This window comes from Lissotriton vulgaris, chromosome 8 (assembly GCF_964263255.1).
Source record: "Lissotriton vulgaris chromosome 8, aLisVul1.2, whole genome shotgun sequence".
In the NCBI taxonomy this organism is placed as follows: Eukaryota; Metazoa; Chordata; class Amphibia; order Caudata; family Salamandridae; genus Lissotriton; species Lissotriton vulgaris.
The window spans coordinates 1551015008-1551031689 of record NC_141696.1 but is presented as its reverse complement, the minus strand read 5'-3'; the positions used below and the strand labels follow the sequence as shown (position 1 = coordinate 1551031689).

At 41.5% G+C, this 16682-nt stretch overlaps 1 protein-coding gene across 1 annotated transcript in view; it reads right to left on the bottom strand.

The window, feature by feature from the left end:
- Nucleotides 1-216: 216 nt before the first annotated feature.
- The window catches only part of LOC147700361 (uncharacterized), a 109432-nt gene continuing 92966 nt past the window's right edge, over nt 217-16682 (bottom strand). The window contains exon 3 of the mRNA XM_086935739.1: nt 217-3994. Coding sequence (XP_086791865.1) covers nt 1805-2950 — 1146 coding nt within the window. The 5' untranslated portion in view covers nt 2951-3994 and the 3' untranslated portion in view covers nt 217-1804. The remainder of the gene's footprint in view (nt 3995-16682) is intronic.

The window sequence follows — 16682 nt, the reverse complement described above, 5'->3', positions numbered from 1 at the left end:
CGTTTTTCAAGGAAAGGAGAATGCTTAGGAAGTGGTATAAGTTATCTTATCTACAGCTTTCCATAGCATGTTCTGCTTTTCTAACAAGAAGCGTATTTACTTAACCCATCCCACTTGGGTATGTTACAGTACAATCTTTTGAACCTGGCGAGCACATACTGCTTCTCCTGGAGTTTACCAGAAATAAAAAAAAATGCATGTATGTCTGTGAGACAATTTTTGTGCCCGAGTGCCTTTTAATAAGGGAAAAATGTATTAGCATGAAATCCTTTCAGCAATATTCCCAAAAAAGCAGAAAGACAATATCTATGCTTAACAGTAATCTGTACACAAAGTAGAGAAGAAACATGTTCTAAACTGGGCCGTTGTTTACAGATATGACAAGATCACCAACATTAATTGAAATCAAAAAATATTTTAAAGATACAAACTGCTAAAAAATATAAATAGTAGGACACCATCAGGATGCCCAGATGAATCAATGTCAATTGGATGCTGCGTGGCAGGATTTCACTGAATATACATTGGTGCATTGCAAGTATTGTAATTGTGGTTCTTTTTTTAATAGAAACTGACAGACCTCATTCAAATGATTGTTAAAAGAAAGTCCAAGACTTAAAAAAGTTTCTGTAAGATGGTGTCCTCTGGCCATACTTCACATCATAATAACTATTTAAAAAACTAGAAGAAAAATATACATAGAAAAAGATTGATGTATCCTATCCTTAACATACTATACTGTTCCATTTACAAGAATTTATATTTGCCAGATCTGAGCAATGACATAAGATCATACATTAATAGAGAAAAATCACATACTGGGTAATCCTGTAATATGCTTTTATACTGCCTCATGGGTTCTGAAGGCATTTCATGGGCCCCTTTCAAATATGGGTTTCATCAGCAAGTCAAACGTTTAAGGATACCAACATACCCAGTAATACGGCCAAAGAGCTAGCTCTCCTTACAAAATGCGCAAGGCAACTTCCACAGTGGGAGGGTAGTTTCAACATATGTTGTGTTTTCGCAAAGCTATAAAGCACAATAATTGAAACTTACCCGACATTCTAGGTCTAGACACTGTTTCTTCATAAAACAGTGAAAGGCAAATGAAGCCCTCCCACGTTTACTGTAGCCAAAATTGTTTTCTTGGATGTATTGCTGAAACGACTTATAATTTCATGACAGGCTGAAAATCATCGTATTAGATGCTCATGTATGAGTTTTCGTGCATGTACATTTGCTGATACACATGTAGTTGTAAAAAAGCATGGAGGCTCTTCTCACATCCATCCAGAATGTTATCTCCTCTTTGTGTGTTCTCCAATTGACCAATATGCTGATACATCATAGAAGCCATTCCTTCATTTACTATATCCCTGATATTTTATGTTGTTTTTCCTCTGTGTGATTGCTGGTGGGATTTTAGGTATGTTGATCTAGTAAAGCCCATTCCACCTTCCCTGCATTTGTATAGTTTTTCTTCTGTAGGCCTTCACAGATGGGTAGTTAGATCTGATGCTTGAGTAAAACTCTTTCCACATCCACTGCATGTGCGTGTTTTTTCTTTCACAAAATGTGTGTTAGCTGCTGATCCTTTAGATGATTGGATTTACTAAAGCTCTTTCAACATTCACTGCATTTGCATGTTTTTTCGTCTATATGTCATTGCAGATGGATAGTTAGATCTAATGCTTGAGTAAAGCTCTTTCACATTCTCTGAGTAAAGTAGTTCCCTGTGTGTTAGATGGTGGCTCTTTGGATATGTTGATTTACTAAAGCTTTTTCCATATTCACTTCAAGACTATGGTTTCTCTGCTACATGTATTTGCAGATGGATAGGTAGGATGGATGCATGAGTTAAAACATTTCCACATTCATCGATGTGTATGGTTTTTGTTGTGTGTTTGCGCTGGTGGATCTTTAGACTTGTTGAATTAGCAAAGCTTATTCCACATTCACTGCATGTGTATGGTTTTTCCCCTGTGTGAGTTCGCTGGTGACCCCTTAGATGTGTAGATCTACTAAAGCTCTTTCCACATTCACTGCATGTGAATGGCTTTTCTCCTGTATGCCTTCGCAGATGGGTGCCTAGGTGTGCTGCTTGAGTAAAGCTCTTTCCACATTCATTACAGGTGTATGGTTTTTCTCCAGTATGACTTCGCAGATGGGTGGCTAGGTGTGCTGTTTGAGTAAAGCTCTTTCCACATTCACTACATGTGTATGGTCTTTCTCCTGTATGCCTGCGCAGATGGTAGGTTAGTGCCTGTGGGTGAAGAAAGGTCTTTCCACATTCACTGCATCTGTATACTTTTTCTCCTGTATGGCATTGCAGATGGACGGTCAATGCTATTCCTTCAATAAAGAGCTTTCCACATTCACTGCAAGTATATGGTTTTTCTCCTGTATGCCATCGCTGATGAAGGGTTAGGCCCCATGCTAGAGCAAAGCTCTTTCCACATTCACTACATGTGTATGGTTTTTCTCCTGTATGCGTGCGCAGATGGTAGGTTAGTGTTGATGCATGAGGAAAGCTCTTTCCACATTCACTGCATGTGTATGCTTTTTCTCCTGTATGCCATTGCAGATGGATTGTTAGTGCTGATGCTTCAGAAAAGTGCTTTCCACATTCATTGCATGCATATGATTTTTCCCCAGTGTGTGTCAGATGGTGGCTCTTTAGATGTGAGGATCTACTAAAGCTCTTTCCACATTCACTGCAAGTGAATGGTTTTCCTCCTGTATGTGTTAGGTGATGACTCTCTAGATTTGAGGATCTATTAAAGCTCTTTCCACATTCACTGCAGGTGTAAGGTTTCTCTGTTTGCGTTCGTTGATGGATCTTTTGGTTTGCTGAGGCAGTAAAGCTCTTTTCATTTTCACTGCCTGTGAGTTCTGCTGTATGCATTTGATATTTGCCCCTCAGAGCTGATAACTCGTTAAAAGTCATCTCACATTCATTACACCTAAAGAGGTTTTCTGTTAAGTTGTTACTGTTGGCAGGGTAGGAATGAATGATTAAACCTCTTCTCACGAACACAGAAGCTTTATGTTATTTCTTTTGTTTGTTAATGAACTCTTGGTTGTGATGGCTGATGAACCCTATTGCCATATTCAATCTATCCTCACTCGTTTTCCCCTGTACACAGTTGGTGGTACTACTACAGTTCTAAGGAAAAGCCAAAGCTCGTCTTTCGTTGTGTGTATAGTTTTTTCTTTGGGGTTTAGAGTCTAAGCGTTGGTTATATTTTGGCATAAATCATGTTAATGTGTTTGCTGACTGATCATTGTGGTTCCGGAACCACTAACTATAATTGATTATTCACTAGGTATTTGCAGTATATCTGTTCTTGCAGGACTGATAACATATCTATGGTCTTTCTATCAGGAGCCGTGTGTTAAGAACTTTCTAGGATGTGTGCAAATATTAAACCTCACAGCTTATCTAAATAATCTGCTTCTTGGACAATATCAATGACATACACAAAGAACAAAACTCAATACCAAGGTGTTATGTTCTAGAATAATGTTCTGCATTGCAAGTAGCCAAACACTTGTATCTTAACTTACAGATAACTGCTTCATGATTCATGTTTGTATACCTCTTTCTGCGGATTGCAAGGTCCAGACAAAACAGCGTTTATGATGGACTAACATCACAGCATAATTATCGAAGCTAAAGGGTGGTATCTAGCATGTCTTAATTGTGGATGTGTTCTGCCTGTGTATTTTTTGTGATTTTAATTTATTTGGATGTTCTGGGAACGGCAGCATGGATGCCCTCATCCTCTTGAAGCCACTGGATTGCACTTGATTTTCTTACACTTACAGGATCTGCCTGTTCATGTACAAGATTCTCTGTCTCTTACTGAGTTGTTCTATTTCGAATTGCTGTCTGGCATTTCTGGTTCTTCTCAAGTATCAGATAACTTTCCAGTTTTATCATATTTTCTTCATTACTCTTCATCTTAATATGTGTTCAGGAATCTCCTTTCTGTGGATACAAAAATACCTGTAATGTCGTAATCTATAAGCAGCAAAGTGTACAATGTGTCTCTGAAGAAATGTAAAAAAAAATTAAACACTTGAATACATTCTAGCCAACGGTAATTCCTCAAGGTTGCAATGCAGTCCATCTTTTTAGCTCACTGTACCACAACTGACAATCATTCTAATGGAAATCAGCATTCAATGGTCATACTGCAATAAAATAACAGCAGCTCAATATGTACCAGAGTCCACATTCATTTGAATAGTAACAGACGCAACAACACATAATGGTGTTGGCCTTCTTGGCCTTGGTCAGTGAGTTGTGGCTTACGTCCTATGGCACAGCAAGTCAATTAATTAATATATTTCACTATATCATGTTCATAGCTTCGGAAATAATAATGTTACAATGAAAATAAAAACACAACAGAATCATTTTCAGGACAAAAAACAAATCTTAGACGGAAAATGAGAATTGGATGGCAGGTCAAAGTGTATGATGTCCGTACGTTCACTGACAAAGACAGCAGCTAAGCAATGTCTATGTGATCCCAAAGCACGATTAGAGGGGCTGCCACATTTCAGTGTATTACTGCTTCCTGCTGCATGCACACAGATTGGCCCTGTATTCAATTATTAGGTTCAACACAAACCGTTTAAAGAGGGGGCAGTTCTTATTGTTCACAACCTTACCATAAGTAATTAAGTTGAAATGGCAAATTTCTTTCAACACTGTCCAGTCTCAGACTGCTGTCAACCATATGAGGATCATAACGTGATGTGGGAAGGGTCACCTACCCACTAGAAATGTGCGCACATTGTATCATGAAACGTAAATGTTTCTTCACCAAAACTTCAAGTATAGTTGTTCAATGTTCATCATTCAATCAAAATGCTTGATTCAATTTCATTTTTAGAATCAATTTCATATGCTGGCATAATTCACATCTTATGTCGCAATTAATCCAAATGGTTCACAGTTTTTCAATACCCAATGCATTTTGGGTCGGCAGAATCGGACCCTTCATCAGGGGTCTGTGAAAGAAATGAAACAGGACCTGTTCATTCACTTGACTTAACAATACATAATGATAACATATAAAATAAATGCTAAACGAGTATACATTGCAAACATGATTCAAAAATGCTGCTGATTACATAATAACGTGAAAGCGGAAATACAATCTCTTCCAATGGTGAATAATTCAAGCTCATTTGTGCATAGTCTATCTTCATATAGCGTCTCGGTTGAGTACTGAGCTTGAATTATTCACCAATGGAAGAGATTGTATTTCCACTTTCACGTTATTATTTAATCCGCAGCGTTTTCAGCATTTTTGAATCATTTTTGCAATGTATACTTGTTTAGCATTTATTTTATATGTTATCATAATGTATTGTTAAGTGAAGTGAATGAACAGGTCCTGTTTCATTTCTGTCACAGACCCCTGATGAAGGGTCCGATTCTGCCGACCCGAAATGCATTGGGTATAGAAAAACTGTGAACCATTTGGATTAATTGCGACATAAGATGTGAATTATGCCAGCATATGAAATTGATTCTAAAAATGGAATTGAATCAAGCATTTTGATTGAATGATGAACATTGAACAAATAAACTTGAAGTTTTGGTGAAGAAACATTTACGTTTCATGATACAATGTGCGCACATTTCTAGTGGGTAGGTGACCCTTCCCACATCACGTTATGATATTTAAAGACACGGACAGACGCCGTGTGACAAATGAGCGCCTAACCTAAACTTGAATAAAGTATTGCACTGAAATAGCGAATAATTGAGTGTACGGGGATAACACTAATTGCTTGTCAACCATATGAGGAGCCATTTGATTTCGATACCATACATATGATACACAGATCAATCAGGAAGCAACCAGATCTGCTAATCAGTTCCATGTAAGATGTGTAGAACTAACTGAAGCTGACTTGCACAGGGCTTAGGCACATGTTAAAACAAGTACTGGCGGTGTCAGATTTAACGGTTTACTTGGCTTTTAAGTAGCTACATGAGATATGTCTGTACCAGGTATGGAAATCCCAGAGCTGACTTTTATCCACATATTTTAGTCCTGTTGATTACTACCACTTTACCTGTGAGATAACAGTAAACGTATTGAAAGGTGTTTATAGAGACAACAATTTCTGTATTTACCCTGCTATCAGTTGGGAGAAAAATAGTCATGCACTGGTTAGACTGTTAAGGCTTAACACATTGCCTAAAGCTGCTGCTCACAGGAGTGTTGCTGAAATAAAATCACATGCAGCGCAGAGGAAATGACCCTAAACTTTTTTTAGTTTCATTTTTTATTTTCGCTTTTCAAAATACAGTAAGGAACAGTTTACAATGTTTTAATTTATGGCATTGGTACGGTATGCATGATTATATATATATATATATATATATATATATATATATATATATATATTACCTACTGGCGGTCGCCAGTAGGTAGTTATAGTTAGGATTTTTTTCAATGTTAAATCTCAAAAGTCTATTTGGAATAACTTTGGCGCCGATTGACGAATCTGCCTGACAATTTCCTCAAAATGGCCTCTTCGAGCTTCGGTCCTTCCCTGAAAGTTTGGGGGGGATTCGTCAAGCGGGGGCAGAGATAAAAGGGGGGTCCCAAAACGCGTTTTTCCCATGTTAATTTCCTAAGGGCGGTCGACCTCACTTTTAGCCCGAACGGCTGAATGGATTTACACCAAACTTGGCAAAATTGTAGGGACTGGTAGCCCGATGTGCCTTTGCTATGTCTCAAGATATGTGCTCCAGTGGATTTTAAGTAATTTAGGTTAAAAAAAATATATATATCTATGGCAGCGCCCTGGTACGCGCACCGGGGAGCGCCCCGGGCGCGACACGCGAGGTGCGCACGGAAAGCTGATCGGCTCTCGGGTGTCTGTAAACATTCGAAACAGTCATTCGAAACAGTCCAGAGCGTTCGCCATCTTGTGTCTCGGTAGGATCGAGACACAAGAGGTGGCCAAAACAAAGGGGGAAATGACCATAAGGGGGCAGGGTAGACCCCCCCTGACCCCCTAGGTTTAATGTGGGGGCTTTAAAAGGGCCCCGCTGGGCAAAGACTTTTTTTTTTTGGATTTGCGCGGGGAGGGGGGGGGGGGGGGGGGGTTCTGGGGCGCCCGGTACGCGCACCGGGGAGCGGACCGTGGAGCGTCCCATAGGGAAAAATGAACGATAGAGTTTTTAAAAAATGTTGCCTTTTTTTAGAAATTGGAGGTAGTTCTAAAAAGAACTGTTTTTTTCTTCTTTTTGTTGTTTTATATTTTTTATATTGTTTTTTGAACATTTTGTACTTTTTGGGGTTTTCTGAACAGTTTTATATATTTTTTGTATTTTTCATGGGGAGAAACGAAAAAACAGGGAATTGAAAATGGCTCAACTGGAGCAAAAAAAAAAAGAAAAGAAAAAATTACGGTTGATTGGGGCATTTATGGTTGTCCCCAGCAAGGACGATGAGCTTTACGCTCTGTTCTCCGTAGGAGATGGTCTTCCCACAATATTTACATGTGATTCTGAAATCTGCAAATCGGGGCTGAATGCACGGCATCGTCTCACTTTCCTCTGGTGCAGACGCAGTGGGTTGCTTCCTTTTTGAGCTGGTTCTTGTTGATTGGGGAGGGTTACTGGCCAGTTCCCTCATCTCTGCAGCAGAATAGTTTATAGGATGCTTGCGCTGCATGTGGCGTATCATCGTGTGGTTCCCAAATGAATATTTTTTATTTGGGTTTCCCCTGGAAAGTTCCATGCCACAGATTTTGCAACTCACCTTGGCTGCATTTACTTTTTTCTTCCCCTCTGGGAGAGAAAAAAACTCCCAAATAATGTGTGGTCTTGGCTGGTATGGGGTATTGTGTTCTTCCAGCCATCTTGAACTCCCCTCCTCCTCCTCCTCCTCTTCCTCTTCTTGAAGACCACCAATGATATCTTGAGGAAGTGCTTTTGGTGGTTGTGGTGGTGGTGGTGGTGCAGATGCACCAGCTGCTGCTACTACTGAAGCCATTATATTGAGCAAAAAGGTAGAGAGAGCTACAAACAGGTCTTCCTAAGTCAAAGGACAAAGTCAGAATAAGGAAAAAAAGTGGGGTCTTTCATCCTTTTGAAAAAAAAAAATTATTGAACCAATGAAAAGTGTTATTTTTAGGTCACATGACCAGGGGCTTCATCATTATGAAACCAAAACTGTTATGAACCAATGAAAAGTGTTATTTTCAGGTCACATGACCCGACGCGCTTACGCTACGCGCCCCAGGGCGCGCCCCGGGTCGCGTAAACGCGTCGGATGTTTACGTTGCCCGATCGTATTCGCTCGAGTGCTTCCGGGTGCGCTTACGCCGTGCGTATCACGCGGACGCGGCTACGCGATACGTCACAATCATGTTTTCGTTTGCGATATTGGTGCTTACAGGACGCTTCCCGGAGCGCGCCCCGAGCGCTTTATAAAAGTACGCTTTTCGGGGCACACCCCGGGGCACACCCCGGGCGCGCACCGGGAGCGCTCCAAAGCAAAAAATAAAAATAAATAAATAAATAAATAAATGGCAAAATTGTAGGGACTGGTAGCCCGATGTGCCTTTGCTATGTCTCAAGATATATGCTCCAGTGGTTTTTAAGAAAATTAACTTTGAAGATATATATATTGGGCTACATTGGGCTATATATATATGTTAGAGCCCAAATGTAGCCCACATGTAGCCCAATGTAGCCCAATGTAGCCCAAAGATGGCCACCAGAGACAAAAAAAACGAATGTAGCCCAAATATCAGCCAGATGTAGCCCAACTATAGCCCAATGACAGAATGTACCAGAGTGTTATAAAGAACTACTAGAGCGCTAACAGTCTTACTTATAAAGTGAGATTAATAGTAAGGAATTAGCATTAAAAAAACCTTTGAAATTCACTGAAAAAACCATAGGTTTCACACCAGTTATAGTTAGGAATTAGCATTTAAAAAACCTATTAAATTCACTGAAAAAACCATAGGTTTCACACTAGTTATAGTTAGCTGGAAATTTTACTGACATAAAACCATTGAAATTCCCACGTTATAGTTAGTTGGACTCACTATAACTTGCGCGCCTGCAATGCACTGCTGATGACGTCACATATTACATCACTCATGACATGGTCAGTGACATCACTCATGACATATGAGTGATGCTAATTCCTAACTATAACTGGTGTGAAACCTATGGTTTTTTCAGTGAACCTATCTATCTATCTATCTATCTATCTATCTATATTTATATATATATATATATATTCACTGAAAAAAACCATAGGTTATAGACTATATATAGTTAGGGATTAGCATTTACAAAACCTTAATTTACTCGCACAAAACCATAGAAATTCGCATATATAGTTAGTTGCAATAACTATATATCGCGCACCCGCAATCCACTGCTGATGATGTCACATATTACATCATTCATGACATGCTCAGTGACATCACTGATGACATCACTGATGACATCTCAAATGACATCACTGATGACATCACTGATGACAACATCCAGTGACTGTCTGTTTCTGTAAAGTTAAAATATGTCTTACATATTGAAGAATGAGTGGATGTATAAGTGTCTGGATGAAGGATTTAGTAGGTGCATGAGTGAGTGAGTGATTAAATGTGTCTCACTGAGTGCATGGGTTAGTGACTAAACTGTCTTAATTTGTGCATCATTATGTCTGTTGTTCTGTAAACTGCTGCATATGTTGATCAGTAGCTATATGAGTAACTATATGGGTTATTGATTGATTGTCCAAGTATTTGTATGGGAGACTGAGTGTGTGTGTGGCTGGCTGGGAGATGTGTGACTCTGTGCAGATCAATGTGTTCTTGTATCATTGATTGTATAAGAGAGTAAGTATGTGTTAGTATATGTTTGAAAATGTAAAGTACTCTATGTTTAACTGTATTGATTAGAAAATGGAAGTGTGATTGATTCTTTACAGGACTGACTAGGTGTGTGAGTAACTCCATGGATGAGTGGCAGAGTGTGAGTGTCTGTATAGGTGTATGAGTGCATATGATAGTGTTATAAAGATGAGTGATTGTATGTATGAATGATTGTATGGGTGAATAAGTGAATGTGTGTGTAGACATAGAAATCAGTGAGTGCGTATGTAGTAACTAGTATTGGTGTGTCAATGGTTTACAAAATTATATTCTGTATTTTACACTTGATGTAACAGAGGTTATATTAAAGTGTGAGGAGATGCATTGTATTGTCACATGAATGATATCATCAGTGATGTGACCATTGATATCAAATGAGATGTCATCAGTGATGTCATTTGTTATGTCATCAGTGATGTCATCAGTGATGTCATTTGAGATGTCATCAGTGATGTCATTTGAGATGTCATCAGTGATGTCATTTGAGATGTCATCAGTGATGTCATCAGTGATGTCATTTGAAATGTCATCAGTGATGTCATCAGTGATGTCACTGAGCATGTCATGAATGATGTAATATGTGACATCATCAGCAGTGGATTGCGGGTGCGTGATATATAGTTATTGCAACTAACTATATATGCGAATTTCTATGGTTTTGTGCGAGTAAATTAAGGTTTTGTAAATGCTAATCCCTAACTATATATAGTCTATAACCTATGGTTTTTTCAGTGAATTTCAATGGTTTTTTAATAGCAAATATGAAAAAAATGTCAAGTACGTGGTAGGTAAAAACATTTTCGTATTTATGCACGCTGATGTGCTTTGAACACTGCCCCCCCCCCTCCTCTTTTCTTTTAAAAATTGGAAGAAACAAAAAGTATTCCTTTCCATAAATAACCCAAGACTTTTATTTTGTTATGGCAAGGGAACGAAATAGAGAATAAACTATAGTTGGCCACCATAGGGTTTAAAGAAGGAATGGCTCTTCACCAGATTAGATATTTTCCCAGACCCTCATTCTCCAATGTGATGAACTAGGCTAAAATTCTTCTGGTGCCTGCACCCTGTCACAGAATATCACCCTAAAACATGGAATCTCCCAAACACCAGATTGAGTTGAACCCCACAGTAAGCCTTATTTCTTCAGGGCCTCAGAATTTCTTTTGCTTTGCTCATGGAAATTGTGGGATATTGGAGAGATAAGGTGTCACCATTAAGAAAGGGTAGTATTTAAATTTGCATATCAATTATGTTAAACCTTTTAGACATGTGATATGCTAGCTTGAACTTATGCTTTACATTTGAAGCCGAATTCAACAGCTTAAGTAAGTAGGTTTTCGTAGTTGTAACTTTAAAGGGTGATCTAGCAAGTTGTAAAGATGTTCTAAAACAGTGGAGCGTATTTAGTTTTTTAATGTACATGTTTATGAAACGATTACACAAATGAAACATTTGTGAGTTTTAAATTTCCGGAGAAGTATAATTCACCAATAGCTTTCCCTGTAGATGTTTTTCCATTAACAATCCCAGTTCCATCACCCGCCCAGGATATCACTACTGTTAGTTGTCATTGTTGCTCTGTTTTAATAAAAAATGTTTTAAGGTGTTTACTGTTTTTGTTGCGATGTATATATTTATAAGTTATTAAAGTGTTATAATCCTACTAATTTTTTATCGATTATTGCTCTTTGAGATATTCCCTGTCTACAAACAGAGAAGAATAGGAATATTCTGTCTCCCTTTGCAGATAGTGAAGGATAGGTAATGCGGACTTTTGTCCCCCGTTGTAATCCGTCATGCCTGTTTTTCTCCCCACTGATTGATTGATTGGCTGGACATTTATTGTTCAAGGAATAGTTCTTTAGAGGAATTCTCTGTTTGCAAATAACGTGGAATAGAAATATTCTGTCTAGTCTTTGCAAGTAGTGAAGGGTGGGTAATGCGGACCTTTGTCCCCCGTTGTAATCTGTCATGCCCATCTACTCCCCACTGATTGATAAACTAGTTCCACCCGGACCATTTATTAGAGGTACATCATCTGGCTCAACCGGAAGGTACCCCTAATAAAGAAGACATATGTAAAATACGAAGTAATCACTGTATCCTGTTAAACAGAAACTTTAGCATGAAACACACTTGAAAAGGAAGGGAAAGAAATCGAACAAAATCAGTAGGCCACTGATGAGTTTTTGACTTCGCTAGAAATAAGAAACATGAAAGTGGTGAGAGAAGCCAAACTTGACGTTACGGCAGCCACGAGGTAGCTAGGCTCCGCCACCCCCCCACTGCTCCAAGCATGTCTGTCCCACCGCCTGCCACGCCCAATAACGGTAACATGAAATAGATACAAATCAGCAGATACCTACCCCCATTCCGGAAACTCCCAAAGTGCAAAAGGTTCGCGGCTACGCCCATCCGGAAGACGAGGCCTTCGGCACGTGTAGGGCGAGTCCTGCTGGCAGCCATCGGCCGGGGAGGTCGTCGCGTAAGGTGGGCCAGGAGAGGAGCCGAGGCCGACGGGATCCCTTGTCCCATCCTCTTCTTTTTTCAATAATGGCTGCGACAACGGGGGGGGGATGTCTTGCACATGCCACCGACCCCCCCCGGGCCAGGAGAGGAGCCGAGGCCGACGGGATCCCTCTTCTTTCTTCAATAATGTCTGCGACAACGGGGGGGGATGTCTTGCACATGCCACCGACCCCCCCCTAGGCCAGGAGAGGAGCCGAGGCCGACGGGATCCCTCTTCTTTCTTCAATAATGGCTGCAACAACGGGGGGGGGATGTCTTGCACATGCCACCGACCCCCACCCTCCCTCCCCTCGTATCTCCTGGTCTGGCCCCGGCTTGGTATGAGCTCCCCGTTCGGTCCTGAAGCGGCGCCCTGGAGGCCACAGGGGGGGGATGTCTTGCCTCTGCCTCCGACCCCCCCCTCTTATCGCCTGGTCCGGACATCACGGATATCAAAACCAGGTGTCGGCGTGGGGTGCGCTGGGAGGGAGAGGCGGCGCGAACGAGCCTCTCCCACCCCCCTCAGCTGCACCCCTAACTCTCCACTCACCCAACAAAAGGTCTTCTCCACTATTGTGAGGCAATGATGCTCCGCTCACCCAGCGGTGGTCTCGTCCACTGTTGCGGTGCAACGGCGCTTCTGAGTTCAGCTAGAAAATGAGTCCTGCGTCCAGAAACGTTCACCTCAACTTTGAAGATTCTATAAGAGCCACGGGGGCCCCCGACCCCCGCAGACACCCCCGTTGGGGAATGACTGCCATGATCACCCACGGAACGACCACGACGTAGCCGCGGGACGTCGGCGCGCTCATGCCGGCGCCGGCCTCAGTCTTGAAATGACCAAAATCCTGCAAGACTACCAACTTGATCAGTTCCGGTGGGACACCAGTATGACCCGGTAGGAGAGATTGTTGCCTCCCATCCCACTTTGACTGATGGTTCATGTCGCTAGTCCCCTATGCTACCCTTCAACGAAAACTTTTGGACTGCCGAAAGAGGTCCCGGTCCAACCACGAGTTGGTGGAGACATTTTGACTATACTTGGACCTTCCTGACCTCACCCAAAATGGCGCCGGTACAAATGAAACTCTCAACTCCTTGTTGTGCCCCGATTGCTCAGCCTTGATATCATGAGATATGTATGCAGTTTTTAGCACATGAATTGATATGGGATAAGACTGATTATATGTTCGGACAATGAATTGATCCGGTATGGGTATTGATTATACGTTCGAACAATGAATTGACATGGGACGGGTACTGATTACACGTTCGGACAATGAATTGATATTAAGTTCTAATGCATCATTGATTACTGTATTTATTGAAGGTTCGAATTGTCGACACTTTTGGTACTTGCTCACAATGAATTATCGATATGATTTTGTTGCACTTGTCGCACTTTTTACTATGAAATCAACGACCACTGACTCTGTTATGTTTTCCACAAATAAATACCCCCCCCCCCCATTTACAGTTCCAGCCTGCTCCGTGGCCGGCCCACGGGGTTGTAGGCCCGTATTTGTGCACCAACATTTTTATTAAAGGTTTTTGAAAAAGCAAACGTAGTTGTAACGCGTAGATTCGTAAGTTTCGAATAAATGGCCACTGTTTCCGATTTAAAAAAAAAAAAAAAAAAGCAGGTGAAATGAAGCAGCTTGATTAGTTAAGGGTTAAAAAGTATAGTACGCAGAAACATTGCAAATATGAATGGTCCAGGTTTGTTGTATGTGTTTTTCATTTTTGTACAGCATAAAGCAATCGATAAAGATCCTGGTATTTAGCCTCTACTTTATATGCTACCTGTATCAGGGAAGTTGTTTTAAATGCCCCTAAGCCACCCCGTAGGAATGTCACCTGGCCCCCCTAGTACGAACGAAAACGACCCCGTACCACTGTAGGTTATCTCTCTTCCTCAAAGGAGAGCACGAGCTCGCCCCCACTTTACACCGACTGCCCTTTGTTTTGACCCTCCCCTGCACACGATCCGTAATGCCACACTTGGGCGACCTATGCTATCCACAGGCCTCCGATAATTATCTCTCCCACATTACCGGTCCCCCTGGGCTTAAACGCCGAGATGGTAGGGACTGCATCCCGTGGAGATAGGCCGAGTATGTAGTAAGTAAAAGCCTTTTCGGGTTTATGCGCGCTGATGTGTTTTAAACGCTGCCCCCGCCCCTTCTTTTTCCCTCTTTTCTGCAGGTCACTTCGGAACGTCGATTATAGTACGGAAAAATGGTGACTTAACGGCCGATGGGATGAGAAAAAGGGTTTGAATATGGTGCCTATACACGACGAGCAAACAATGACTATGTCCCTCTCTGAACCCAGCGCTTGGGAGGGCAGCCTGAAGCAGAAACTTGACGGGTTATTACAGGATGACAAAATAAGACTTCGCTTGGCACCCCGAATAATACAACCAAGAATGACGTGCACCAATTAATAAATTCCTACGTTTAACTAAATAGGGAAAGTTTAAGGAATATTCCGAGGTGAGGTTTACCCAAGTACCCTCCGTCTGGAGGACTAGGAATGTTGCCAATGTTTAAGATCTACCACCTCCTTCTCGCACCCTCATAGACATGAAACTCAAAGCTGCCCCATTGTTCTCCCGACTGACACCTACCGTTGCCTCAGCCTGGAAACCCATTCGCTCAAAATGATTCGAAGATCCCCCCTGAGTATTAGCCCGACCAGGTTAGTTCCCGACCAATTGGCAAAGGTGTAAGTATTTGCAACCAAAGCCACCAGCGAAGGCAGCCGACGATAAGAGAGAAGAAAAAGGTAAAAAGAGCTCAGCCCCCAGATGAATTAAGTAGGATGCTAAGGATGCGCAGCATGCAGGAAGAGATCTTTTTGGCCAGCAACTGGTTCAAAGGTTCAAAGGTTCAAAATAAGCTTTATTCGATATTTAGAAAAAATATCATATAAGCATAAGCATACATTATTATAGAAAATTTAAAAAAAAGCATTATAATGAAGGACAAGAAACGATTTCAGTTAAAAGAAGTCATCCAATACTCAGTAGGAGGTTAAAAATCGCTGATAAGGGAACTATTTAGAAACGACATTTAAAAACAACAAGTTAAAAAACAGCAATAATTGTTATGTCCCATATCGATCTAAAGTTTTCCTAGGCCCTTGTGTTCTTGATATCTGGGTGGGTGGAAAGCTCGGATAAAAGTCATGTAAATCCCAGATACGAATCGGGCCATCCCCCTGTTTATACTTGCAGGAACGTAAATAAGGGGTTGTTTTCCTTTGCTTGAACCTAATTAGGACCAAGTCCCCTGGAATGTCTTTTGGGAGAGTGCCCAACCACCCCACCCTCCTAACGCTTAGGATCCCCCCATCTAGGTCAGGTGGCAGAGGTCTATTAGTCTGTAACCAATGCATGGCCTTGTGTAGTAAGTCTTGGCGTGTTTCAACTTTTCCGTGGGTTAGGGGTGGAATCCCGGAAACAACAGTCACATAGGGGGCGGCTTCGGGGGGTAAATTTATTCGTGGCATTCTAATAGGTTCATTTTTCACCTCAATGTGGGTTGTTTGGGCCAACGATAAAGTTTGAGAATGCGCATTCCTGCGGGGGTTCAGATCTGGTTTTTCCCGGACAAGGAGGGGGATCGGAGGGTTAGATGATGCTGGTTTAGATCCTGGTGGGATATGTGTTTTAACTATCAGTTCAATGTTAGATATCCTATCCCCCAGATCGTTGATTTTTTCCGCCAATGGAGAAATAAGGGAGATTAATAAATGCTCGAGCTGGGCCAATAAAGTTGGTTGGGGAGATGATGGGGAGTTTTCCTTTTTTCCAAGCTCCATATCCCCCGACACAGAGGTAACATTTGAGTGGTGCTGAAAGGGACTGGGGCATAGTTTAGGAGTTTTGGGTGGTTTTCCGTTGTTGATGGCATCATCGGTCTTTCTTTTGGTGTTCTGCCCACCCGGTAGTGCTATAAGTGGAGATTGGAGTTTATTTACAGACAGAGGTGACATCTGCAGGGTGTCGTAAGCGAGATGTGGGTTGTTGTCTGTGCTTATGGGGGATAAAAGGTCGGGGGTATATTGAGTTCCACACATGGCATTAAGCTCGTCCCAGATAGACATGGTATAATGCTAAGTAGCAAACAGTGGGCTAAATGAAGATGATAAGGGGGAGCACAGTACCTCTTTGCTGTAACAGAGTGATAAGGGTGGTGGCCCGTCCCGGCCTCTTTGTGCCTCTGAGGGCC